At 38.6% G+C, this 27,167-nt stretch overlaps 1 protein-coding gene across 2 annotated transcripts; it reads left to right on the top strand.

Moving 5' to 3' along the window:
• The first annotated feature begins 1,747 nt into the window (after positions 1-1,747).
• olfm1b (olfactomedin 1b) lies at positions 1,748-24,995 on the top strand. Of its 2 annotated transcripts, none has more exons than XM_056731438.1 (6): positions 1,748-2,169; positions 12,090-12,239; positions 14,858-15,013; positions 16,843-17,062; positions 18,659-18,765; positions 22,375-24,995. In XM_056731438.1, exons 1-6 carry the CDS (start codon positions 2,104-2,106, stop codon positions 23,047-23,049), a joined length of 1,374 nt encoding a protein of 457 aa, XP_056587416.1. In that variant the 5' UTR covers positions 1,748-2,103; the 3' UTR covers positions 23,050-24,995. The 2 variants fall into 2 exon arrangements, with proteins under 2 accessions (XP_056587416.1, XP_056587415.1); XM_056731437.1 differs by lacking the exon at positions 1,748-2,169 and adding an exon at positions 10,267-10,749.
• The last annotated feature ends 2,172 nt before the right edge of the window (positions 24,996-27,167 follow it).

Here is a 27,167-nt window from a genome sequence, read left to right as displayed (position 1 = left end):
TGAATTTATAGTGAGATTCTTCACTGGGTATCAATTAAATGTTAATTTTAGCATGTTTGTTTGTTATACAACTGATATCAATGGATAGTGCAATGAGCAGATGTGTTGCTGAGCAACAGGACCTGCAATAATTTTTTAATGAATTGAATCAATGAATCCACTGGCAAATGTTTAGTTGGTGATTTCAAGCAACATTTTGGCAAGAAGTGAGCAAGTTGGCTCAGTCAGCAAAACTAATAACCAGACAAATTGAATCAGGTGTATTTACCAGAGGTGAGGTTATTTATCCACTAAGTCTATTGGAAACAGATTCTGACACCCAATGACTGTTCCCTTCCAAAAGGTTTTAAAAACGTGTGACATGCCGTTCTATAAATCACCCATTAATGTATTCAAATGAATCTGTGCCTGCTACACAGCTTAATTATAAATCTTTATTAGATAATAAAATGGAAACTTCTGCAAATCTTTGTGTTGGTCATAAAGGAATGAGTTTATTTAGCTAAAGTGAGTCTTTCGTCTTCACAACCCATTAGAAAAACATTAGCTACCTAAAGAAAAAGAAATGGTTTTAAGAGCGATTGCGTTGACAAGCAGTGAAACCATTTGAAAGCAAACAAAATCCTTAATGCGTATCTGGAATCTTAAAACAATCCTAAAAAATCGTAACCCTCTTCATAATTACAGAGCACTGTGCTCTGAATACAAACCATATTAATATTTAATCTTATTTTTAAACACCTCAATACATTTTCTAAACCGTTGTTAGTCTGAATTTCTCACACAGGCTTCAACCATTACTCACGTTTTTCTTTTGTGTGAAATAAAGACATATAAATTAACTGTAATGGCTTCCCACTAATCAATAATGTATGGACTGAAATAATGCTGCGTTTGATTACATAAATAAATCCTCCAAACTTAACCGACCACAACTCTTCTTCAGCACATATGTCGCAGCAACAGAAAGTATTTAGACGCTTTAAATGTATGAATTTCACTGAAAAGAGTTTTAAACCAAATGGAATCTGCAATCAAATATTAATAAATAACTTCACTTGCAATAACTTGTTTACGGTATTGAATATTTGAGGGTGGGCAGTTTCCATTCAGAGAAATTATTATTCTTTTTAATAACATATATCATGCTCAAACTATGTTAACTATAGTGAGATAGTATTTTAGTTATCACACACATATAAAATATTTCAATAATAGTTTAGTATTTCCTATAGTTAATTGATGTATACTGTACAAAGTACATTATAGTAATTTGGACACTAGATTTATAGTCTAGTTGACTGTATTATTAACTAATAATGAATGGACAAACTATAGGGAGGTTAACAAATTGTATGGTAAGATTAAAAAAGCATTATACAGAGGGAATTTTCCTACAGTTTTCTAGTAGCCTACGTAAATAACAAAGGATTTTAAGATTGTGAGAAAATGTATTATAATTTTTGTACTTTTTTTATTTAAGAAAAAACCCACCCATAACAACCACACAGCAACTCCCCGCGTCCTGACGGTGACGTTTGCACGGACATGAAGCACTCCCTTTCTCCTTAATATAGTTTATTACCGTAAATATACTTCGAATCTTACGTTTAAAAGCAATCAAGCGTTTCAAAACAAATGCAGACCTTCTGTTTTGACGCCTCGCCGGCTTTCCACCAATCAGCGCCCTTGCTCTCCTTGAATTTCCCACGCGTTCCACATGTCACATCCGGTTTCAGAACCTCGGACAGCTCTCGCTCGCGCATCCTCGTATCTTTCAGCCCTATACAACGATACACGCGCAAACTTTTGGGTGTTTTCAGACATCACACAACCTCCCTCCCCCGTGCCTTCAGAACCGGTAATCGACGCTCGGGAGAAATCGGCAGGCACGAGACGACGTTTCGCGCGCGAGATGACCAGAGACAGCTGCGCGGGACCGATTTCTGTTTCTCTGTCATTCCTTTGCTGAGAGGAAAGAGAGAGAGGGAGAAGTGAGACACCGGGGACAGAGGAGAGAGGAGAGCAACGACGAGCGGCTCTCACCGAGGCACCGGACCGGATCTGCATGCGAGAGCGAGACCGCGCGAGCGGAGGCGCGAGATGCAGCGCGTGAACAAGCTCCTGAGTCTCATCGTGCTCGTGCTGATGGGCACGAAACTCACGCAAGTAGGTCTATCGCCATCTTTACCTCCCACACACACATCTGACAGAGATCAGACTGCGGGGAATTAGCCAGATTCATGCATGAAGAGATTTGTTGAATTGGATGAAAGGAGATATAGAGTCCAGTGTTATGCGTCTCGAGAGCGCACACTATACAGACGAAACCATCTGTGCGCGTCGAAGTTGCAAGCAAACCCTGGGATTTACATATTCATCTATAAACATACCTCATGCGTTCAGGAAAACGTTGGAATAAAGGTCGTTTTAGGTTTGCAATCGTGTTATGACATATAAGCGATATGTTATGTTAGACTTTATGTTGTGTTGGTGTGGGGATCCAGAGACCTCATGTTGTTCGTTTAAATAATAGGCTAACAGTGATCTTAAAACTACTTTTTTTTAAGTTGTTCTCTCCTTAAATCCCATTCATCACATAATGCACATATGGACATTTCAAAAATGTAAGTGTTATACAGAAGAATAACATTACATCCGTCTGAGGTCAATAACAACAGTTGTGTGGAGAACTGGCAAACTATAACAGAAAATTCATCTATTTATGTTGTTTTCCTGGTCTCTGAGAGCCAGACATAAATAATGCAACATTTGACAATTGGTGTTTACAAGATGTATTGTTTAAAATAGGTTTATATAAAATTAAAAAGCCAGGCGGTATCCACCTGGTACTTAAATGTTTTCTGGCCTTGGGGTCTCCTATTCAGCCAACAGAATGTAAGTGCCATATGACTTGTCGCTTCAAGTTACAGTTTAATAGTTGGCCTCGGTCAGTAGACGCCATGCTTAAATATCAAGAAAATAAAAATGTCCCAATGTTTGTGTGCTGTGCCATACGCCTTGGTGTTGTTTATTCATACGACAACACATAAAAAATATAATTGTCTTCCCAATAAAATTACAGAGGGAAGAAAAAGAAAGTTCATTTAATCCGCTACAGTAAGTACAATGTACTTAATAATACCCTTGTCTCCCTAACAGCCGCTGGTGATTTTTTAATATGGTGTCTACCTTTATTAAGTCTACTGATGAAAATCAGACCGTTTGGTCACTCTGTAGTGTTCTCCTTACGGATCAGTTATCGATTTAACTAGCTTGTATTTTATTTTCATATTGATTGGAAAAGATGAGCATTTAAACAGCGCTGCTTGTGTTGATGTTGCATTAGGATGGCAGTGGGCAAGCATGCTTACTCCGCATGTGCGCGCACGTAAATCTCCTCTGACTCTGCCAAACACATCAATTACCGCAGTGTGGCTCTCTTCAACTTCTCATTTCGGAGATTTACGGCCCATTGGATCAGTCACAATTCGCCATTTTCGTCAGCTCTACCCGGGTAACACAAAAACACACGACCACACTAGGAACACACACTGACAGCAAAACACTCACAATCTACCCAGCAAAAATATGTCATGACTACATCTTTTAGAAATGATAACCGAATAATTCACATCGCTACACAAATACGTCATATGGATGTTAGTAACGGCACTGAAGGATTTAATTTGCCTTCATTGCAGTGTGAAGCACATTAAATGCTTCAAGAGGGCAGGTGTGCCAAGACAACGTGATGTGCTCATCACGATGCAAATACAGTTATGTAGTGTGAGATGAAAAGCTCTTGATTTCATCACAAGCCTTTAGTAATCTGCTGTTGTCTGAGAATTCTGGTGTGAAAAGTAAATTGTGTTTATGTAGCATAGGGGTGTGTGTTTGCATGTTTATGACAGGAGTTGTGTTTTTCTTTTTGTTTTGGCTCACACACTTTATTAATGGGCATAATGGCTGTCACAGTCCCTCCACAGCCACAGTGACACTGGGCTGAGCTCAGTTCTTTTTCAAGTACAGTATGGTATTCAAACTAACAAAACGCTTCCTAATTATACTCGAACACCACTTCAAAATAAAGGCTCAACACCAAAAGAGGTTTAATGGCCTGAAAGAGAAACCAAATGTGTCCCTGGATCACAAAACCAGTCTTAAGTGGCACAGGAACGTTTTAGTGAACGCCAAAAATACATTGTATGGGTCGAAATTATAGATTTTTCTTTTATGCCAAAAATCATTAGGACATTAAGTAAAGATCATGTTTCATGAAGAATTTTTTTAAATTTCTTACCTAAAATATAAAAACTTTATTTTTGTGAGTGGATGGCCTGCTGCAATGCCTCTGATTAACAACTTCACAGGCGATTTTCTCAATATTTACGTTTTTTGTCACCCTCAGAGTTTTAAACGGCTGTATCTCCACATATTGTCCTATTCTAACAACTCATACATCAATAGAAAGCTATTTTATTCAAATTTCGATGATGTACAAATGTCAATTTAAAACAAAACTGACTGATAAGACTGGTTCTGTTCGATAGAAAATCATCACATGTAGTGTTGCTTTAAGGGACACACTTATCATACTTATCTTAAAGAGATGGATCACCAAAAAACGAAAGTTCTTCCATCGTGTGCTCACCCTCACGTAATTTCAAACCTGAATGACTTTCGTTATTCTGCAAAACACACAAAAACATATTTTGAAGAATAACCAATCAACACTGGTCCCTATTGACTTCGGTTGGATGAACACATAACATCTGAAACATTTCTCAAAGTATCTTATTTTGTGTTCCACAGAAGAAAGAGTCACAGACCTGAGGGTGAATAAATGATGACAGGTTTTTATTTTCTCTTTAATGTAACTTTTATTCATTTTTTAAAGAATCATAGTCAACAATATGTGTTGGCTAAACCCAAGGTGCTGTGAAGAACCCTTATTTTTCAGAGTGTCCAGAACACATCCCAACTCCTACAAAACATTCACAGCACACTTACTGATCACCACCCACATAACAAATCCAAAGTACCACTTACTGAACACATCCTAAGACATCAGTCGCTGAACACCGCCCACAGGACACCCTCGACACCGCCCACAGAACAGCTGATACACATCAAACCTACACAGCTCAACTCTGCCGTTCTGCTCAGAAAAGCCCGTTCAACTTGATAATATACTGTGTAGAAATTCAGCAAGAATGTAGACTAAAGTGGGTCATTTTCATATTTGGAGCATAATTCAGGTCAGAATATAAATTAGTATTCCATAACTAGTTTTGTGCTTCCATTGGACTCTAATCGATCCAGCTGTTTTTCATAGTATTGAGTGGCAAATAATCCCTGGGAAAACCCTAGATAGCTTGATTTGAAACATTATTGATTTAAAGTTGTTGAATTTCTTTTACATACATTTTCAGGCATACGCAGAGAACAGCCACTCGTTTCAAGAGTGAAATATCCACGCTTTTGGTCCTAGGGGCACTCTTGCTGTCTTTTCAATTTGTGTTAATGTTATAATCGTATTTAGTATGTAGCCCAAGTCCAAATGTAGAATCCATTCAAACCTCCATTAACAAGAGAGAGAGAGAGAGAGCGGACGCGAGAGAGAAATAGATAATGTAGGTGCATTGTAAATGGTTGGCTCCCCCAGCTATAGAATGAATGAGATTATATCTTGATTACCACGGTACAGATACGTGTCTCCTGCGATTTTATCACCTTCGTGGGGATAAAGGTCACGAGCAGTCTCAAACAATAGAATAATCTGTCTTGTGGATGAGAGGAGTTATCACATTAGTAACGGCTTTGCGTTCCATCGATTGGGTTTGGTTTTGTATGAACGCCAGAGGAAGACTGTGTGTTTTGCAGACGACACTATAATTTTACTATCTCGACATTTATCGTTTATAATCCATAAATCAAACACGCACATCACACACAATCACAATTTTCTTGAAATCGACAACATATTACTAAACAGATCTATCATCTGCACAAACATTCAATCTTTATTCTGCTGTTGTCCATCATATAGTTCTGCTGTCTGTGAACCGTGAAAGGGCAAATGTGCGTGTGTGTTCACTGGAGAGAGAGAGAGGGGGGAGCTGACAAAGCAATCACTTAGCAACCAAGAACAGCGTGACAACCGATGCATCTTCAACACCCTAGCAACCATATTGTAACACCCTGGGCACCATCGAGTTTGACCCTAACAACCGCATAACACTGCCCTGGCAACCGCCCAAAAAACTCCATTATGGTGTACTGTAGTGAAGTGTAGACTGGCAAGAACTGCTTTTATTCTTCCTGAAACATAAAAATCTAGTTTGTCTTTATTTTTGAACCTCCTGCTTAGACAAAAAGAACAAAATTCCCAAACCCCAGAGTGAGAGTAAATAACTATGCTTTGCTGTAATAATATTTCAGCCGTGGACAAATATTCAATAACGTTGCATTATAACCAGAACGCAGAAGAAACACAAGGGCAAGAGTAAATTTTCAGAAATCAGGGCTCTGTTCCAAACACCTCTGCAGTACACCAGAGGCCTGGAGTCGAGCAAATCATTGGAGGTTTCTGCAGAAAAACGTTTGGGAAACATCGACTTGCTCCTCTACAGAGCGTCGATGCTGCAGAAGTGTTAGTTGGGAGGTCTCCAACGCTCTGGTTCAGACCGATTGGTAAATCACTCATATGGTGTTGGAGGCTTTTTTACACGCAGCCCGAAGCTGAAAGTTTTACTGTAGACCGTAACACGTGAGTTACTGCCACTCTGCCTCCTTCTCTAGAGAGCTCATGCCGTTTCTACTGGTACATTTTGAACTAACCATCATCCAGCCTCTTAATCTGCAGGATATTATCGTTTTGCTGGGGGCTGAGAAAAATCCTACAGCCTACTTATGAATTATTAAACATGATAAAAAAACGTATTAAAAGGAATCCCAGTTTGAGGTTTTAGTTGTGCTGCTCACTCCTTGATGAAAGTAATATTGATCGCTTTTCCCTTTGAGAATGTTGCCGTGGTATTAAACATTCATACGAGATGTTAACTGCAAGTCTTGTTTGAGAATTAATAGCACCTGGCCCAACACAGGGGCTCAGTTATAAAATTGTTTTACAATAGTTAGAATAAAAATCATTCACTCATTTTCATATCATCCCAAACCTACCTGACATATGTTCTTCTTCAGAGTACCCTTAAAAATAGTGCATGAAAATGGGTCTCTTACATTCTTCTGAAGTCATGTAATAATTAACGTTATGTAAGGAACAGATCCAAATTTGTCATGCCAAACCTTGTGCTGAGAGAATCACCACATAGGCAACATTTCCTTCAAATAACAACTTCTTTTCTAAACAGAAGAAAAATCATATTAGTTAAAAACAACATAATTATATTCTGGAGTTTGAAAAATTCACTTAAAGATGGTCCTGGCATGATCATGATGGCTATCATACTTAAAAATTCCAGCCTAATTTGTCATTTGTAAAAGTGATACCAGTTGATAAAAGACATAGTGAGAAAATGTTCTCTTCATCCTAATCTATAAGGACTAAGAAATGGATATAAATGTGATAAATGGAGATATAAAAAAGGCATAATGTTGACATATTATTAGTTATTTTATACAGAAAAAAGCAAGGTTCAAGTAAATAATCAATACAGTTACATTCAAGAAGTATATAAAGAACTTACATCATCCCACATCATATCAAATATGACAGACATCCTCCAAAGGTCAATCATTTGCAAACAAGTGTGATCCGCCAACACAAGCGTACACAAACACGCAATTTTACAACAGGGCTTAATAAACCGAGAACTTTTTCTGCAAAACATCACTCAATGTGATAAGATTGTGTTATTAATCTCTTTAAATGCTGGTTGATGCGTGGGCGTGCTTTTCCAGGAGAATTATTCAATAAGGGACTAAGAAAAGTTGTTACGTATGGGAATTTCATGTCCGAGAAAAACTTTCCAAAACCTATACGAACCTTAGCGGGGTTGTCATACGTACTTCTAATTCGTTTTTTTTTATCATTTAAGCACGAGAAGCCCGCATGTTTAACATTAAAAAGAAGTCATAATGCATGAAACACAGTTGCAGCACCCCTTAAACAAGCAACTCTATGATTCATGCTCCATTGTTCATTCCTCATATCTCAAGGCCGAACAAGCTGTAGCTCAGTGTGATTTGTGCGGAAGTGACCTTGTACTGCTATGGCTCTATCAATCATGTACTTCATTTCTCCTTTATATCTCTCTCCGTCTCCTCACACACAAAATACAATCTGACTGGCGTTGAAAGCTGATGTCCCCTGCAGGCGGTGTCCTGTGCTCACAGGATATTTACGTTCAGCACAGAAAGATTGGATGATTGTGGTGCCGTACTCTTCAACCACACAGACGTACAGTTAATGCACTAGCGTGTGTGTGTGTGTGTGTGTGTGTGTGTAATAGAGAGTGACAAGTCCGGAAAGAATATATGCCCTAGATTCAGTGTTTTAGATGTTTTGCTGAGTGATGTTTTATTGAAGCGATGTCGGATATGCTGAGAGACACAACTGGATGCCTGAAACTCTTTATAGGTCTCTCTCTTTCTTTCTCCCTCTCTCTTTCACGAGCTCTCAAAGGTCAGTTTGCATAGAGATCCCGTACCACTGACATATTCATGTAATAATCCAGAAGCGGCAGGACGAACAACAATCGATCTGTTATATATGTTTAGGAACTAATCAGAATGCTTTGCCTTCAAAAAACACATTACATTATTATAAATAAGGGGCGACATCTGATAACAATCCACTGCCCATTGTGACTTTACGTATTCCATTATGTGTGACAACATGCCCCACATAGGAGTGAAAACATAATTTTTCTAGCCAAGACTGTTTGTCTTTACAGCAATCGACTTTCCAAAGTAAAAAAAAAAACTTAGTGTAACATAAAATAAGGTTATCTATAACATTATAACGAAGTTTGCACCTCTTACTATGTCACTTTTACTCACTTTCAATTCGGACTTTGTGTGTGTATGAAAGGTCTTATACTCATTTTCTACATTCTACATATACTACATTTTCCTTGTGGTATGCCTCCGGTTGGTGGTCGATTTAATTTCATGACAGTACCACTGACTGCAACACGGGGGCGCTCGTGTCATTGTGTTGTCAACTGAGTTCATGCATTGATGCACCGGCGCGCTCTGGATGTGTGTGGATGCAGGGCGGGTCCTTACCGGGACGATGTACATCCTGAAATGTTATTTCAACATTAACTATCCTACAAAACCACATGTATAGGTTATTCCTTCCAAGTAGTTTGTTTTAATGTCACTATCATATCACTTAATTTACCTGACAAAACATTAAACTCAGTTTTCACGATGTGGGATCTCTTTGAAAATTAGTATGACGTATTCTAAGTGTGTATTGATTCCACTTATAGATATGTTTCCATTCGCAAGCAATTCCTTAATATCACTTTCTCCAAGCCTAAAGCAACAAAATAACTCATTACATCATCTTCCAGTGACATCACATCGGTGAGAAAACAACATTACAATATTAGTCAGTATTTGCAGGCGATTGTATACTGTTTTTTTTCTTATAATATCAAAACTTTTAAAAGATGTCTAAATTAAAGTCAGCTAAACCTCAAGCACTCACTTAGTTATTGGTTCCATCCAATTTTCAGTTCGTGTAAATTATAATCCATAAAGTTTTAAGTGCCTGAGTTGAACCACAGTACATTTGAGAGACCGCTATGCTTTTATAAAAAAAACTTTCTTTAAGGACGAAACGCTTTTGTTTTAAAAGCCACTCAAATGTATACTGCATTAAAAGAATGAAGAATATCAATGCATTTTCTATCTGTCCAATAAAAACATTTCAACCATGACCGGTGTGTCTTATTTTCCAAACCATTCTCATTAAATAGTGATGTGTGTCCTATGAGAGTTAACGATTTTATTTCAATAGTGCGCTTGTTAATTTAGCGTCACTTGGGATCCTTTTCACTTCTGTTATCCCGAAGGGGGCCGTGACATTAAGATGTTGTTTACGACCCTACAGGACTCGTGACCGTGACAATAGCGTCCTAATAATGCGATCGGTTGCCAAGCGTGAGTCCCCGGTGGCGCGCAAACGGCGTCTGGTGAGCGGAGACATGACGCGCTCCATTTATTATATACGGGCGCGTGGCGCCGCCTCCTTTCTCATCTACGGAGGAGCAGTTGGTGCGCTCGGTCCCGAGTAATTCAGTTGCGTGGGGAAGGCGGACCGATAAGGGCGTGAACGCACACAAAAGAGGCACGACCTACGGGAAAGACACCAGTTAAAAAGGACCGGCCAGAGTGTCACCATAGCTTTGTTTCAGGCTTTTTGTTACTCGAACCCTACAGGGGACCATTCAACCTCCGACAGCGCCAAGATGAACACCGCGATACCGTCCGAACCGGGACCGTTAGAGGAGATGATGAGAGTTATGATGGTGATACAAGAGGCGCTTACGGGCAACGATGCTCGCCGTGGTTTTCCAGTGGCTTGTGTAGAATAATGAGAGTCTGTGTCCTAGCGCAAAGATGTCGGTGCCTTTGCTGAAGATCGGTGTGGTGCTCAGCACCATGGCAATGATCACCAACTGGATGTCCCAGACTCTGCCATCACTGGTGGGACTGAACACCACCAAACTAACCGCGGCGCAGGGTGGCTATCCAGACCGGAGTATAGGAGTAAGTGATGAGTTCTTTACGATTGAACGAGCGCGCAAATTTATATTAAAGTTAAAATATTGCATAATATAGCTGCCTTGTTGCTTTTTAGCTGCGCTTTTCAGTGCTTTGAAACTGCGTTTTTGGATAAGGGGGTGCGCACCAAATGCGTTCTTGCATTGGAAAGCAGAGCGCAAACCGACTATAACGCAGTGATTTCCAGAAGCCTTTTGCGCGCTGGAACTTGTTGACACTTAAAAACGCACAGCTCACGAGGCGACGTCCAAAGACGTGTATGAATACACCATCAAATATTTAATAAAAGACAGAAAGCGTCTCGTACGCATGGCCCCTTACGTTTGACGACGTTGGGCACACGTTTAACGAACGCCTTTTCTAGTTATTTTATACTTACAGTGTATCACAATAACTGTTTAAATACAGTTTGAACTCGATCTTTTCGTCCGGGAAACGTGCAGTAAATCTAATCTCCTCACTGTAGAAAGATGTGAAATAACCAGACTATTCTGTGAATCGGAGTAGAAGACAGACATGGAGATATTGAAGCACCATGTGTAAAACTGCAGTAAATCAAGTTAAATTTGTGAAGAGTTTATTAAAGGTGTTTTTCTTAGAATAAAAGTAAGAACCACAGTGAGAAAATCGGTTTGATATTGGATTTGCTCAGCACGGTTTAACAAATTAGTACAAAAAAGCTTTAAAGGAATTGTGATGAGATGATATAGCTAATGGTTGCTGTGAATATAGATCTTTATCCATAGATATAAAGATGTTTGTAAGAAGTGGAGTTGGGCTGATGGGACCGTGAAATACAGCACATCATATATTTTTATTTAAGACTGCAAAGTAGATGGAACAAAAGTCTGTTTGCAGTGTTGTAATCTTCCATACGAACGCTGTTGATGTGGATGTTTCGTCGAAATGATCTGAATGGATGTTCAGTGGTCGACCATCTGTGTTTCACCCATGCCAGTTCTCGAGCGGCTGTGATTGGATCTGTAACTCAACAGCAGCTCAAGATTGACAGACAGGTCCTTTAGCTAACAGCTGTCAGTCAAATACAGCTAAGAAATTGTGTGTTTGGATAAATGCCATTGATGTTTGTTTTGCAGATTGATGTGGTAGTAGATGTTCAAATGCTGCGTTCTGATTGGTGGGTGGGAAGCGGGGCGTGACCTCACTGAGCAGATGGGGCTTTGCGTAATCTTACGTGTGTGTTTGTCATGTCAATGTGGAATTATAAATTGAACTGTGAAGGGCGGATGACAGTGAGGTATAAATGTAATATTCGGTCAAATCAGACATCAGATTAATTCACCCTCTCTTTGCCTCTTTCACAGGTTTTACCCGCTAACCCAGAGGAGTCCTGGCAGGTGTACAGCTCAGCGCAGGACAGCGAGGGCAGATGTGTGTGTACGGTTGTCGCACCTCAACAAACCATGTGCTCAAGAGACGCCCGCACCAAACAACTCCGTCAGCTACTGGAGAAGGTAAACGAACAAGTGACCTTTCACCTCCCGACCCATCATGTTATCTTTAACATGACGTTACAATCGACGCCCAGTCTCTGAACAGTGTTTTCTCCAGAGATCAGTGATCAGGGTTGTGCCTAACAACAGCTCAGTTAACGAGTTCCTCTGGAACAGGGTCGGCACCAGGGGTGCCGCCAGAAATTCTGGGCCCTATGGAAACCAAAATTTCTGGGCCCCCTACATTTTTTACAGATAAAATTTAACCCAATAAACATGCCCTGTATACTTAAAAAAAGATACTTAGCACATTGCATAGTTAAAATGTCTAAAGATGAGTACAAAGCCTACAAAAACAAGAATTTTTTTTAGAAATATGTACTTGTTTACATAAAAGGGAGAACATTTATTATCTCAATTGCAATTGCAAGCACAAGAGAACATTATGTATTGACATATACTTAACATGAACAAGCTTTAGCTGGGTCAAACTGCTCATTCAGGAAACATCAGCTACAGTAGAGACACGTTTTATTCAATTTTATATTATATTTTTCTGGGGCATTTTATTCATATTAAGAACGTCAAGTTTGACAGTATCGATCTTAGCAGCCGCACTGTCACTTCACAGAACACACGACACGGCAAACTAATTTTGTAATTTTTGAAGCGTGTAGATTACTTTTTGTTTTGCGAAGTTATCATCATGTGGCGAACACAGTAGATAAGACGTGTTTAGAGGCTTCAATCTTCGCGAAGTTTCGCGCTCAGGCTCACCTTGTTCGGCTGAGACGGGGACGGGGGGTGGGGGACGTGGGTGTGCAGCAGCCGCTGAATCTGTGTCTACGAGACATGATAACCCGTCCCGGAGACAGCAGAGATGTTATTATTGTTGGATGTAAATCATAATTCAGTAATTATTTTACTAAGCTAGCTAGATAAAAGCAGGTCATGTAGCAACAAAAATAAGTTTTGGAATACAGGAATATGGCAAGCTACCTTTCTTTTTGAAAAACTGTGTGACATACTGTCGACTTTGGCGTTCTCTGTCTTCTCTTGACTTCTTTTCCTTCCGTTTTTGTTTCCCTGACTTTTGATGTGACTGTCTGCGGCAAGTCCAATAAGCAAGAGACGCTACACTAGCGAGCGCAGGTGGAATGAACCATTGTGAGAGGGAGCAGGGAGGGTTGTGACCGAAACAGTAAATACATTATTTGTTTTTTAAATATTAAATCTATGGTCAAAACGGACAAAATACACATTTAGTGCACGAGGGGCCCTAGCATATTTAATGTATGTATTAAAAAAAGAGAAAAGAAATAGGAAAATAAAAAGGGGGTCTGCTCTTCTGGGCCCTAAATCAGGCTGGGCCCTTAGAATCGTCCTAACCTTCCACCCCTTTACGGCGCCCATGGTCGGCACTATGGCACATGTTCCAGAAATATCATCAGCAAGACAATGATGCAATCAGAGAAAAACACAGCGAACCTATCACGTCACCGATAGATCGTAAAGTATCCAGATGATCTCATGGCTTCTCTCCAAAACTTACATCTTAATATAAGTTCCCCATGTAAAGGCTTTGAAAAAACTTTGTTTTGGACATATTTTGGCCAAATTTAGATAGTCGATAGGAATCTATCCATCTGTCATTGTTGAGTGGAAACCTTATTTGTCCAAAACCACCACTACTCAAAAAATGGACTGTATTAAAAAACAAGGTGTTGTCCAAGTTGACTAGCTCTTTTAAAATCTTCTCACAGACAGATGGAAAATGGAAAATATTAAAATTGTGAAATATGCAAAATACGAGGTTTCTGCCCGAAAGCATTGATTAGATCAAGGCAAGAAAAGATATTCTTTAAAAACATTTTTGCACCAAATGAACAAAAAACGAATGAAGTTGCTTTTACACATCCCTGTGTTTGATCTATTTTAAACGTCAGTTTTACATCATTTTAAGTTTAACATCCAACACGATCTCACAGCAATGAATTTGTGGAATCTCATTAATATGTTTTAGTATAATCAGATTTTACACCAGTTATGGTTAGGTTTAGGGGTGACGCTTCATTATTGTTTTTTCTTATAATCTTACAAATTCATACGAATTAGCCACCATGTAGAATTGTTATAATTTGTGACCCTTAATTAGAACAGGATTTTTTTGTAAAAGCCAGAAACAATTGTATGGTTCAAAATTATCGATTTTTCTTTTATGCCAAAAATCATTAGGATATTGAGTAACGATCATGTTCCATGAAGATATTTTGTAAATTTCCTACCTTAAATATATAAAAACATTATTTTGTGAGTGGATGGCCTGCTACAGCGCCTCTGATGGACAACTTTAAAGGCGATTTCCTCAATGTTATGTTCCAGAGGTATAAACGTGTTTATCTCTGCCATATATTGTCCTTAATATAAGCTTAATTATTCACCTTTCAGATGTTGTAAACATCTGAAATAATAAATCAAGAAAAATTGACCCATAAGACTGGTTTTGTTCTTTAAGGTCACATTTGTTTAAGATGACTTACAAGTTAGTACTTATAGACGGTTGCCCATATTGGCAGTAGACGGCGAGGTTTTGAAAACAGATCTTACATGTCTGCCACCTGTGTGCGTGTTTGTTGTAGGTGCAAAACATGACGCAATCGATCCAAGTGTTGGACCAGCGGACCCAGAGGGACCTGCAGTATGTGGTGAAGATGGAAGATCAGCTCCGTGGCCTGGAGACCAAATTCAAACAGGTGGAGGAAAACCACAAACAAAACATCGCCAAGCAATACAAGGTACGCATGCACGATTATACACAAAAATGCACGCTAGACAATTCTCATTTTTCATCAAAGAATGATTACGGAGCCGTTCAATTGGACACAGCACAATCAAGATTGCATGCATAAATAGAAATGTGCAGACCTACCTGTACATCTGTCGAGAACTTATGATCCAGCGTCATTTTTATTAGTAATTGCTAATAATAATAATATCAATACATTAAATCACAAATATTTACTAATAAACGATAGATCTGCACATTTCAGTTTCTAGAATGTATCATTAGAATGAAACTACTATGAAAACATGCCACAACACACATCTCGCAAACATGCATGAATTGTCACGTTATTTGCGCTTTGGTAACACAGCAGCGTGCATGTGTGAGTACAAGAGTCTCTGTGTGCGTGAATGTGTTAGATAGGTTAGCGAGTTAGCTCCCTGTCCTGAGTCTGTTGTTTCTTGCTTGCAGGGCTAACTATAAAGACATGATAGGAGAGCCAGAGGCCAGAAGAGGCAGGTCTAACCCACGATTGGCTGAAGTGGGCGTCAATCACGCTGTTTATGTCACGATTCTCATATTCTATACGACATTAGCTGTAAGAAGCACCCCCTCCCCTTTTCTTATCCAACCACCAATCAGATCTCTTTCTGCATGCCAATCTAAAGGATTGTTACGTTTCATTTATAAAATATGATCTTCATTATTATTTAGCTACATTGATATTGCTATGATTACTCTTCTCATATTCTTCTCATCTTTGCTAGAATTGCTTAAGTTTTTTTTTTTTGGTTTGTCACTATGAATCTTTGGTTATTGGAGTAATATGCGTTTGAAGTAAAGAATTCAATCTTACCATCACATTGTTGTATGTGAGTTGTAATTTTCAGCATGTGTCCCTTCTGCTGTTGCATTCTAAACGATAAACTAATAAAGTCTTTTCCCAATTGTTTACCGTGTTCAGAGCGCTTGATTTCGTCGCTAAATGTATGCCGAGTATATACGGAGCTCAGTAAATTTACTGCTGGTTGGCCTCTGGACTCTCAACACGCAACACACACATGCACTCTTACAAATGAAGTTTCTTTAAAGGTTCAGCAAAGAACCGTCGTCAAATCAAAAATAATTGATCACTGTCTAGGGTTTTCTAGTTGGATGTATGGTTATCGGGAGATTCTAAAAGTTAAGAGAGTGCAAGTGAAACAAGTACATTCACAATGTGCCAAAAGTATGAGGAGAACAAGTTTGACTTCAACTACATCCATTTCTCATATTTGAATATCTCGATTTCTCCTTTTAAATCGATGAGATTACACGGAGCGCTGAAAACGTTTGCATCTTTTGTTCCGAAGAGATGTCAACAATGTCTCAAACTGAGCTCAGATTTGTCAAGTCTGCAGTCAATATTTTTAAAGATCTCAATACAAACTCAAACATTTCTCATCAAATGAACCCAAATCCAGTTTTGACCTCTACAATCTACATTCATTTACACCTCCATACTCTTCAGATTTCAACAACTGTATATTTGTTTCTGTTTTCATTTTTCCTAAGCAATTTAGGAGTCACATTTAAGACCAATCTGATACGGTTTAATAGCCTTAGAACATAAAAAGGCTCTCCAGAGTGTTGGTTCCTTGATTTATAAGAAATGAACAAACAAAAGTTGATGCGTGCGCCCTCATATATATCTGAAAACACAGACCGTAGCGATCGTCTCTATAGATGGAGACGAGGGTTGTCAGATTAGACATTCCCTCCAGAACCTCAAAGGTCTTTCCCATCATCCCTCTGTTCCCGGCCCGCCGGCACCTGAGCAGCTCTGTTACGTATTTTCAGGCCATAAAGGCAAAAATGGCGGAGCTGCGACCGCTGATTCCCGTACTGGAGGAGTACAAAGCCGACGCCCGTCTGGTCCAGCAGTTTAAAGAGGAGGTGCAGAACCTGACGTCCAGCCTCAGCCTCCTCCAGCAGGAGATGGGAGCGTACGACTACGACGACCTCCACTCTCGCGTGGTCAACCTGGAGGAGAGACTGCGTGCGTGCATGCAGAAACTCGGTACGACACAAACACACTCAAACATATAGAGGTTTACATAATCCAGAATGATGTTAAAGGAATGTGAACATATCTGGCATCATTTCCCCACCCTCATGACACGATCAAGAGGGACCTGAGACAAGAATAAGACACTTAAGGATGACAACTGAGAAATTAGATATGAAAAAGCAACATCTGAGCAACAAAATTGTCTCTGGGACTATTTGATGGCTCTCCAGTTTACGCACGCACATGTCTCTGGTGTGTGTATCTCCCTCTCTCTCTCTCTCTCTCTCTCTCTCTCTCTCTCTATTTCTCTCTAAGAAAAATGTGGGCTAGCCTCAGTCTGCTATCAATTGCTTTTTAAGGCAATTTAACACACACACACACACACACACACACACACACATACAGTGTTGACACGCACAAACACACTTGGGCTTTGTCCTTGTGTATCTTAGCTGGTGAAACCACAGTAGGCTTATTGAAAAGAAAACCAGGTGAACATTACATGCAGACATCACTATTATTGCTCTCAGTATAGTACATAACTCACTGTTTGACATAACAGAGACCTCAGAACAGGTGTGCTGTTATATTGAAGGATTGGACTTTTGCCAGACGATACAGTTTTTATAGATTTGCACTGTATTACAAAAAAGAGGGTCTTTTGACAATTAAACAACCACCTGCAAGAAATCAGAAGCCACATAGAAATGTCACAGCAGTACACATAAAGTACATCACAAACCACAAAGCAACGCATTCACAACCCATCAGAACACAGTGATATAGCACAGACATTTAACATTTGATAATACTAATAAACATCAACAAATATCAAGCAGCAGGTGTTTAATGTGATTAAATGTTATAATGTACAATATTTTCTATGTAACATCAATGAATCGCATGTTCTATAAGGTGTTAGATGGTTGTTGGGTTCTAAAGAAGTGTGAATATGTGTAGTATGTGTGAGGCAGAGCTTTAGTCTAAAAATAGTGCTGTAACAATTTTGGTGGAATCTTCCGGCAGACGGCAGATTATAGCGAGTGTGTTAATCTGCATGTGTGTGTGGGGGGGCTTGTGGTGTGTGAGCTGGAAAACACGCAACAGACATGCAGCACTACACTATACACGTTTGATCAATTTTGACACGTTATATAATTTAAATCACTATATTTACTATTTTATATTTATAGTATTTCATTGACAGAAAATAAAGCATTTATATATAATCAATTATATAATACATAGAATCTAAAAAAAATCACTGTGCAGTTTAATGAAAAATGAAAATCAAATTATCATCCGTGCACAGCACATAAATGTATGAATTACAAAGGGAAAAGGTTGGATTTTGTTCTACTGTATATTTCTTCTCATTGAACACTGTTTCAAACAGACACACTTCATGATGATTTCAAGAGGAACTTGAAGAGAAAAGTTTTACAGATTTAAAAATGATTTGATAACGATTTATATGACTCGATTAGCCAGAACCTTCATAAAAAAACAACTTAATAAAGTAATTGGACTTTATTCAGAGAGACCACAACACGACGACATTAAATGATCAAACTCATTCAATTTGTGTGTTTGTTTGCTCTGCAGCATGCGGAAAGCTTACCGGCATTAGTGATGCTATCACCATTAAAACATCCGGCTCTCGGTTCGGATCCTGGATGACGGACCCACTCGCTCCTGAAGGAGACACAAGGGTGAGTCTTAAAATAACGTTTTTTTTTAAAACCAACAACCCACACAGTACAATACATTTTGCAAATACATCATGTAATGAATATTTTACGTGTGAACATTAACTTAATATTATTAAAGACAAGGAATGATTCGGAAGATCGTGAAGGCATTTTGAGTAAAAAGTTTTTTTCACAGTAATGATCTTAATTGACACAAAATGAGTGATTTTGGTTGCAGATCAACACAGATTTGCAGGATTTCTTCATTTGTAAGCTCATTGCATGCACACAGTCACACCAGCTGTGTGTTTAATGCCTGCAGTCAAACCCTAAGCATATAGCTGCTGTCAACACATTTATAAACACGTTGAAACGCCACAAAGCTGAAGCTACACTGTGAAGCAAACCAAAATGTTGAGCCACGGTGTGAAAATTCCAGTGAAAAATAAATTGTGGAAGCTGTAATACCGTAAAATAAGCTTTTTGTCATGTCTGTTTTGTAAATACTTTTTCTGTAATTTGACGTATTTAAAAAATAAGTTTTAAAATCTGGAAATAAAATACCTGTAAAATTCTGTAATATTACTTATACAGTATAATACAAAAACAGGGAACATTCAGAAAGAAGTTACACATATATTGTCATATAAAGTCACAATATATCATTTCTGTAATACTGATCGAAATATTTCAAAGAAAACCTAATCTGACAAGAGGATCAAAGGAACATTCTGGTTTATCTTCTTAACTTAATATCTGTGGCACGCTGTTGATTCCCACAATCATTTAAACTGCTCACAGTGACCTTGAGTTTAATGGATTGTGATTTATGCTGTGGTATAACGCTTAAAAATATGAAAGATTAAGGTTCAAACCCTGCAAGGGTTGATCTATGAGCTTTCACCACCAAGCAAGACATTTTGTCCGGGTTGTTCCTGAGGGGCGTTCTTGCAGTCATAAATGCACTGCAAGAGGGTTTGAATTCAAGTGTTTGCTATTGTAGATGACAAATGAGTTATTTGCATGACAACATTGCATATGCTTTCAAAGGAGCATCTGTGGGAAGTTTCTGAACAGGCACAATTTAGTGCTCAACAATTAACATTTATAACTAAGAATCTGTGCCCCTAATGCTTTATTATTCAATGCACATTTAAAAAGTTGCAGTGACTATTGCCTCCTTATTGAACACACTTACACAAAATTTCACAATTACAAACCCAATACAGGCATTAAAAGCTATGTTTTAACAAGCTGTTTAACCATTAAAACAATACAGCCATTATACATCAAGCCATTGAATGTAAACTCCCTTTCACACCCACAGCCCTCTCTCTCTCTCATTCTGTTGTTCTCACACTTTGGGTCTTGGCTTTTGTTTTTAAAAGATGGATGAGACGGTAGGCTGTATGTGTGAGACGGGCAGAGCCTGCGTGTGTGGGAGAGAATGAGAAATATCGCAGTGGCTTTTGGCTCTTGTAATATAACCAGCTGTAGCGGAGCATCACAGAGATATTAAGCAGAGATGGAGCACTTCAAATGTGCACTGAAATGAAGTTCAAGAACAAACCCGGCCAACAAATGAGACCTTGGAACGCGGCGGCTAATGTCAAATATTAACGTGTCTGTGCCATTCACCCAAATTAAAATTCTTTCATCATTTACTCATATATGTGTCAATCCAAACATGTATGATTTTTTCTTTTCCCAAAAACAAAAAATATATATCCTGAAGAAGTAACCAAAGAACATTGCCCCCATTGACTTCCATATGGAAACATTTCTCAAAATATCTTCTTTCATGTTCCACAGAAGAAACAAATACTTACATACAGCCTTTGAATGACATGAGGGTACATAAATGATGAGAAAATAATATTTTTGGTAGAACTGTCCCTTTAAACACTAAATTTTTCCATCAAGTTTAATTGTTCAAATCAAATTCACATCAAGTTTTATTTCTATTGCGCTTCTTACAATTTCACGTGGTTGCAAATCAGCTTTTTCCAGTTTTAAAAATAAAGATGCATTAAAGGTTCTTCACAGGGATGCCATAGAAAAGCCCCTTTTGGTACCACAAAGAACCCTTTAGTCAAATGTTCTTTAAAGAAACGTCTCTTTCCTACATTTTTATAATCTGAAGAACCTTTTTACACCACAAACAACCTTCTGTGAGACAGAAAGGTTCTTCGGATGTTAAAGGTTCTTTATGGAACCAGACAAAAACGGTTCTTCTATTGCATCATGAAGCACCTTTATTTATTATATATGTTGTATAAAACACTGCAAAAAAACACCAGGAAAAATATGAATATGAATTATTCAATATAAAATACATGGTTTTGGCCACTTCAAGACAACACAAATGTGTTTGCGTGCGTGTGCTGTATATATATGTTGTGCTTTGTGCCTCCTATAGAGAGCACACAGACGTCCCACTGGGACTCTGGAATATTCCATAAACGTGACTATACTGCCTTTCCATTCCACCCCTCCCACTCGGAGAGAGCGTAGCTCCAGCCATGCTGGGATTTCTCCACAGAGAGTCAGCTTTTATCCAGAATGATGTGGAATAATCCCCATAAGGTTCATAATGCCTGGCACACAGGATCTTCCCGGCTGTCAGTTTTCACCGTCTTCATTCTGCCACGTTCAGAAGGGGGGAGTGACCACTTCCCGTTTCCAATTTAATTAAGACGCCATGCTGTAGTTTACTGAATGTGTCCTGCTGTGCTGGGAGATTTATGCCAAAACAACAAAAACTCACATGCTGGCATGAGACAAAGAAAAAGCAACTTGACCTACTTTGATTTACCAATGAAGAACGAGTGAATGGTCAGAGGCTTTAGTTAAATGTTTGTTTACAGATTTTATTCCAGCAATGTTTTGGTTTCTCATTGTTAGAAGGTGATGCTTTTATTTTAATTAAATTTTATATTAGTTTAATTTAATTAAACAGCTTTTGTTTTACAATACACATTAATCCAAGGCAGCTTTATAGACAAATATTTGTTCAAAGCTGCTTATTAAACACAGCGAAATGTCAAAAAAATGTTTTTTACATTACACATTTTGAATCCACTTGATAACAATAGTCGTTGGTTGTAATTGCTTAATATTGGCCCAAAATAAAATGCAATAAATATGTAAATAATTTTCTAATAGACTCAAAATGTTAAGTGTAAATTATGTCTTTCTCAATGTTGTTCTCTCAATGAAAACAAGATAAATTATGTTTTATAACTTGTGGTGTAATTTTGCAGTAAAGAAATGTACTATTATACTAATTTATAACTATTTGTAATAATTGTTATTTTTACTTACATTTCTAGAATGTAATAAAGATAAAAACATACGCATGTGATCATTACACAAAATAATTAACATTTACAGTTTTTTATCCAAAGCGACTCTGTATTTCACTATACAGTGCATTTTTATCCGAGTATGTGCAATCCCTGGGCCTGAACCCATGACCTTGGCGTTGCTAGCACCATGCTCTAACCACTGAGCTACAGGAGAGCAGAATCTGTACATCTGTGTTTTGAATCAGTATCCTAAAATGTCTAGTTTCAAACAAATCAGATTCACGTGAACCATTTTTATGAGAATTATTCTCTTTTTTTCCAGGTATGGTACATGGACGGTTACCATAACAACCGCTTCGTGCGAGAATACAAGTCTATGGCAGACTTCATGGCGTCAGATAATTTCACCTCTCACCGGCTGCCGCACCCCTGGTCAGGGACGGGTCAGGTGGTCTACAACGGCTCCATCTACTTCAACAAATTCCAGAGTAACATGATCATCAAGTTCGACTTCAAGACCTCCACCATCAGTAAATCCCAGCGTCTGGACAACGCAGGCTACAGCAACACCTACCACTACGCTTGGGGCGGCCACTCGGACATCGACCTCATGGTGGACGAGAGCGGTCTCTGGGCCGTGTACGCCACCAACCAGAACGCAGGGAATATTGTCATCAGCAAGCTCCACCCGATGACCTTGCTCATTTTGCAGTCCTGGACGACCAATCACCCGAGGCGCAGCGCCGGCGAGTCCTTTATGATTTGCGGAACTTTGTACGTAACCAACGGCTACTCGGGAGGTACGAAGGTCTACTACGCCTACCAAACCAACTCCTCGACCTACGAGTACATCGATATCGTTCTGCAAAACAAGTACTCGCACATCTCAATGCTGGACTACAATCCGCGAGATCGTGCGCTGTACGCCTGGAACAATGGCCATCAGGTTCTCTACAACGTCACGCTTTTCCATGTCATCCGCTCTGAGCAGTTGTAACTGATGAGCGGAAAAATGGAAAACTGTTAACCGTGGAGTGGATTGACATTTTGGGACTTAGTTTGGAGTACCTTAAAAGGAACATTAAAGAGAACCTCAGATTCCCAAGACAATCCATTGGAATGTTCTTATTATAAAACAATGTTATGCTGAATGAAAAACTACAGACATGTGATTGAGTAAAACAAAACCATGAACAGATGCCAAAAAACAACAACAAATACATAAAGCCACGCCTTTCTTTTTTACATAAGGACCTTACTTTGCAGAACAATGGAGTAATGGACTATAAGCCTATCGTGGAATATTCGATCCCTTCCTCATCAAGCGAGTGCAGGAATATCATTGGTGCTTCATTTGGGAAATGAACACGGACAGCTACCAGTCTGTGCAATGTCACCGTCCAACTCATGTGTGCTTTGCAGAGCTAAATCCTTTAGATAATGAAAATTAAATGAAAAAAGCGATTGCCTGAAGGCGCTGACTGTTGAAAGCTTTGTTGTTGTTCAAAGGACTCTTGTGAGATTTTACTTGAACTTCTCTGCGATTAACTTCTCTAGACGTGGTTGCACCATATCGTGAAATTTTTTAAGGACCTACTGTATGTAGCAACTGAGATCAGACCAAAGTGTGCCGTTTAAGTCAATATGAAATCAAAATAGATCCAATTTACTAAAAAACAAACATAAACACTGGGTTGATTCAATCCAGGGTTGGGCAAAATATGGAAAAACCCAACTGTTGGGATTAAATCAATAGATGATGGGTCCTTTCATTTTAAAATGTTGGACTGTTGCAAGGCATGGTTGAGTCAAATATGGACATTTTATTGGTTCATTTAACCCAATGTTTGGTTTGGTCCTTTATTTAGCCAGCCATGATTTTTATAAATGGTTTCATCGGACGCATGCACTTGTCCATAAATTAACTTCCTTTCCATGTCTGGTTATAACATAAAAATGTATTTCATATTTACTTTGATCTTTTATCAAAATATAATAAGTTGCCTCCAAAATAAGTTTGATTTTATGTAAAGAATCCCACCACTTTAACCAGAATTACCAACGGATAATAATAAGGCCACTCCCTTTATGTCGTTCTCACTGAATATTTTGTTGAAATTTATTGAAATAAATTGCATTTCACATTGACTTTAAACAATCTGCGGTGAGAACATCACCCTTCACGAAACAGCTAGACAGCTAGCTGTGTTTGTAAATAGACGTGCGTTATACGAGCATCACGGTTGCTACGATACACGTCCGGTCTGTGTAACAGCTGCACGAGATGTTACTAACAGATGGTTCAGGTAGAATCCAATTCTGTGTCTCTGTGCTGGTGATTTTTCGTGAAACTTTCTGTTGCATGAGCAGTTTGTACATGCGCAGGTGTGCTCAAAGGAATGTTTACCTGTATGATGCTGTACATGACTGATCCAGGATCGTGGCTGCGGGTGGGGGGTGGGCACCTGTGGGGGAGAGAGGAAGACTCGGGTTGGGCGGGTAGGTTCTAGAAACGTAAAAAATGCTTGTTTTCGATCTCGTTTGTTTTGAGTGTCTTGTTTCCCATTTGTAATTTTTGTAGATTTATAGTTTGATGTTTTTTGTAATATAATACCGTATGCTTGAGTGAAGCTTCGGCGTCTTTTAGTTTGATGGCGCTAGAACGCCACGCTTCTCTCGGAAATTCAAAAAAGATATATCAGAGTGATATCAGAATGTACTTTAAAATGTCTATATGAGAGTTTAGAGGGTATGAAAAATATGACAATAAAACTATGAAAATATGACGCTGGCATTATAATAAGGCTCATACTGTCTTATGAAGCGAATTAGCAACGTCTAATATTAGCTTTCGTTCATTTTACGCTTAGCTGGATGTGTGTTGTATCTGTGATCCATGATTCTTACCAATAAACAAAGGATCTATGTCCTTATGTCATTCTGGATTCACGTCTGAGTGGAGTTTATTAAAATTGACAATTTAACTATAGTAACCATGTTTCTTGGTTTTATTTGAAGTAAAACCATATGTACCACACATGTACTATCATTATTCCCTTCACCAATAAATTTGAACTATGATGTACTAAAAACTATGGTAATACAAAAAGTAAAGTGTCAAACATGTGCTAAACTAGCCTCGAACTGGTTAACCACATCTTTGTTAACCACACATTTAACAGTGAGCCTATGGATGCATGAATAAATGATACCTGCTCATATAAAAACTCTTCTGGATGTGTGCTTTCATTATCCTAAATCTATATAATAAATAGTCAGACGCAGTCTTATAAAAGCTTTATACATTATTGATACAAACTCTACAGTAGTGCAGTCAGCAGCTAATGTATAAAACGTGCTAGGCTAGTCTTTTTACACAAAACTTGATCATTAACATTCTCGGGAATTTGAATAATAATCGATGTCTTCTAGAAGCGGAAAAGTTTTGTAGCAAGATGATTTGAGGAAAGATTGAATTGACTGATTTTCACTTATTTTTAACAATAAAAGCACCCGTCCTATTCCAAATGATAATGCAAATGTTTAGTCAGCATACTGCGGAAATATAAGTCTGCTTGAACCATCCTGGGACGACGGTAATTACATTTTGTTATGTAAAAGAGCAATAGCTCTGTTCTGTTGGGTTGTAATATTGATTCCCACATTTAAGCTTGTCAGCAGTTACTTTGTGCGACGTAGTCAACAACAAAAACTTAAATTAACTCATTTACTTTCTTAATGCTCATTTTTGGTCTTATTAGGAACCACTTAGAATAGAAAGTTATTTATTAATGTATTAAAATTTTTTTAGCTTGACGATATCTGCCAGCCCCTCTCATTCGAATTCTCGACAAGGCTTTACTATGTAACCTGTTTCAAGATGCTGCGACTCAAAGAGATCCATCATTTCTTTGCAATATTTGACAGCAAATGTATGTCAATCCAACCTGTAAATGACTTTTTCTTCTGGTGTCGTGTTCATACAATGGAAGTCAATAAGGGACAATGTTGTTTGGTTACCAACGTTTTTTGAAATATCTTCTGCATAAGAAAGTATGTAGACGATAAAAAAATCAATTTGGGGTATCTCTCTAAGTAAAAGCTCCAGAAGAATTCACAGTTCTGCCTTGAATAACTGAATTTCATATGGACAGCGATGCAGTGTGCTGAATATAAGTGACCCTCAGTGACCCTTTCTCCCTGATGAAAAAATGATGGGATTCGGGCGAAATGCATTAGAGATTCTGAACGATGAAATCTCTTTCTCCTTCTGGCAAAAGAGCTCCTGAAAAGTCAAGCATCTCTTCCACCTTTAGTTTTCATGTTTGCGGTCCCTCTTTACTCTCACTTTCCAAAGCCTTCTTATCTCTCTCATGTGGGCTTTAAAAGTCTCTTTCAAAACAGCCAAGATAAATCTTCAATCTGTTAATTCGGACCTTCCCCTTGTTCTTATCTTTCCTGTCCCTCTGTCTTCCACAAACCTCGGTCACCCCGCTCTCTCTCTTTCTGTAAGCTGTCCACCCGTCATTCTCCATTTCTCTCTGTCCCTCTCGCTCTCATTTGATATTTCAATTCATAAATAAATGATTGTTTCTATTCTGAGCTCCACAGGCTGAGTGAAAGATGGAACAATGCAGATGGAGGTAGCGGAGCTTGTGGGACAATGCGCTGGCACTCAGACTGAATCAATCTAAATTCTCAACAGGCCAAAGATTCACCTTGCCTTTCCGCTTCAATTGCTTGTCTCTTTACCTCTGTCAGCGCCAATGTCTTCATCAATCTCTCTTTCTCACTCGGCAAACGCTTAGACCGAGCTTCAATTTGCATGTGACTTGTACAGTACACAAGATCAGATTTAGTAATGATGATCATATGATAATACTTTTAAAGCGTAGTAAACAACCATCTGGAAACGCCTGTTTTTGGAATAATATAGTGAATTAATTTGTAGCACCAAGATGCGATTACTTTTTCAGTACTTCTTTCATACATATAAGTACATACTTTACAATCATCCGTGTATTAGATACTGTGTAGCAGAAGTATAGAAGCTCCAGTGAAACACACATCGGTTGCCAGGTTTCAGTCTGTTAGTTCAGGCGGATTCATCATGGC

This window comes from Triplophysa dalaica, chromosome 19 (assembly GCF_015846415.1).
Source record: "Triplophysa dalaica isolate WHDGS20190420 chromosome 19, ASM1584641v1, whole genome shotgun sequence".
Lineage (NCBI taxonomy): Eukaryota > Metazoa > Chordata > Actinopteri > Cypriniformes > Nemacheilidae > Triplophysa > Triplophysa dalaica.
This window is presented reverse-complemented; position numbering and strand designations above follow the sequence as displayed.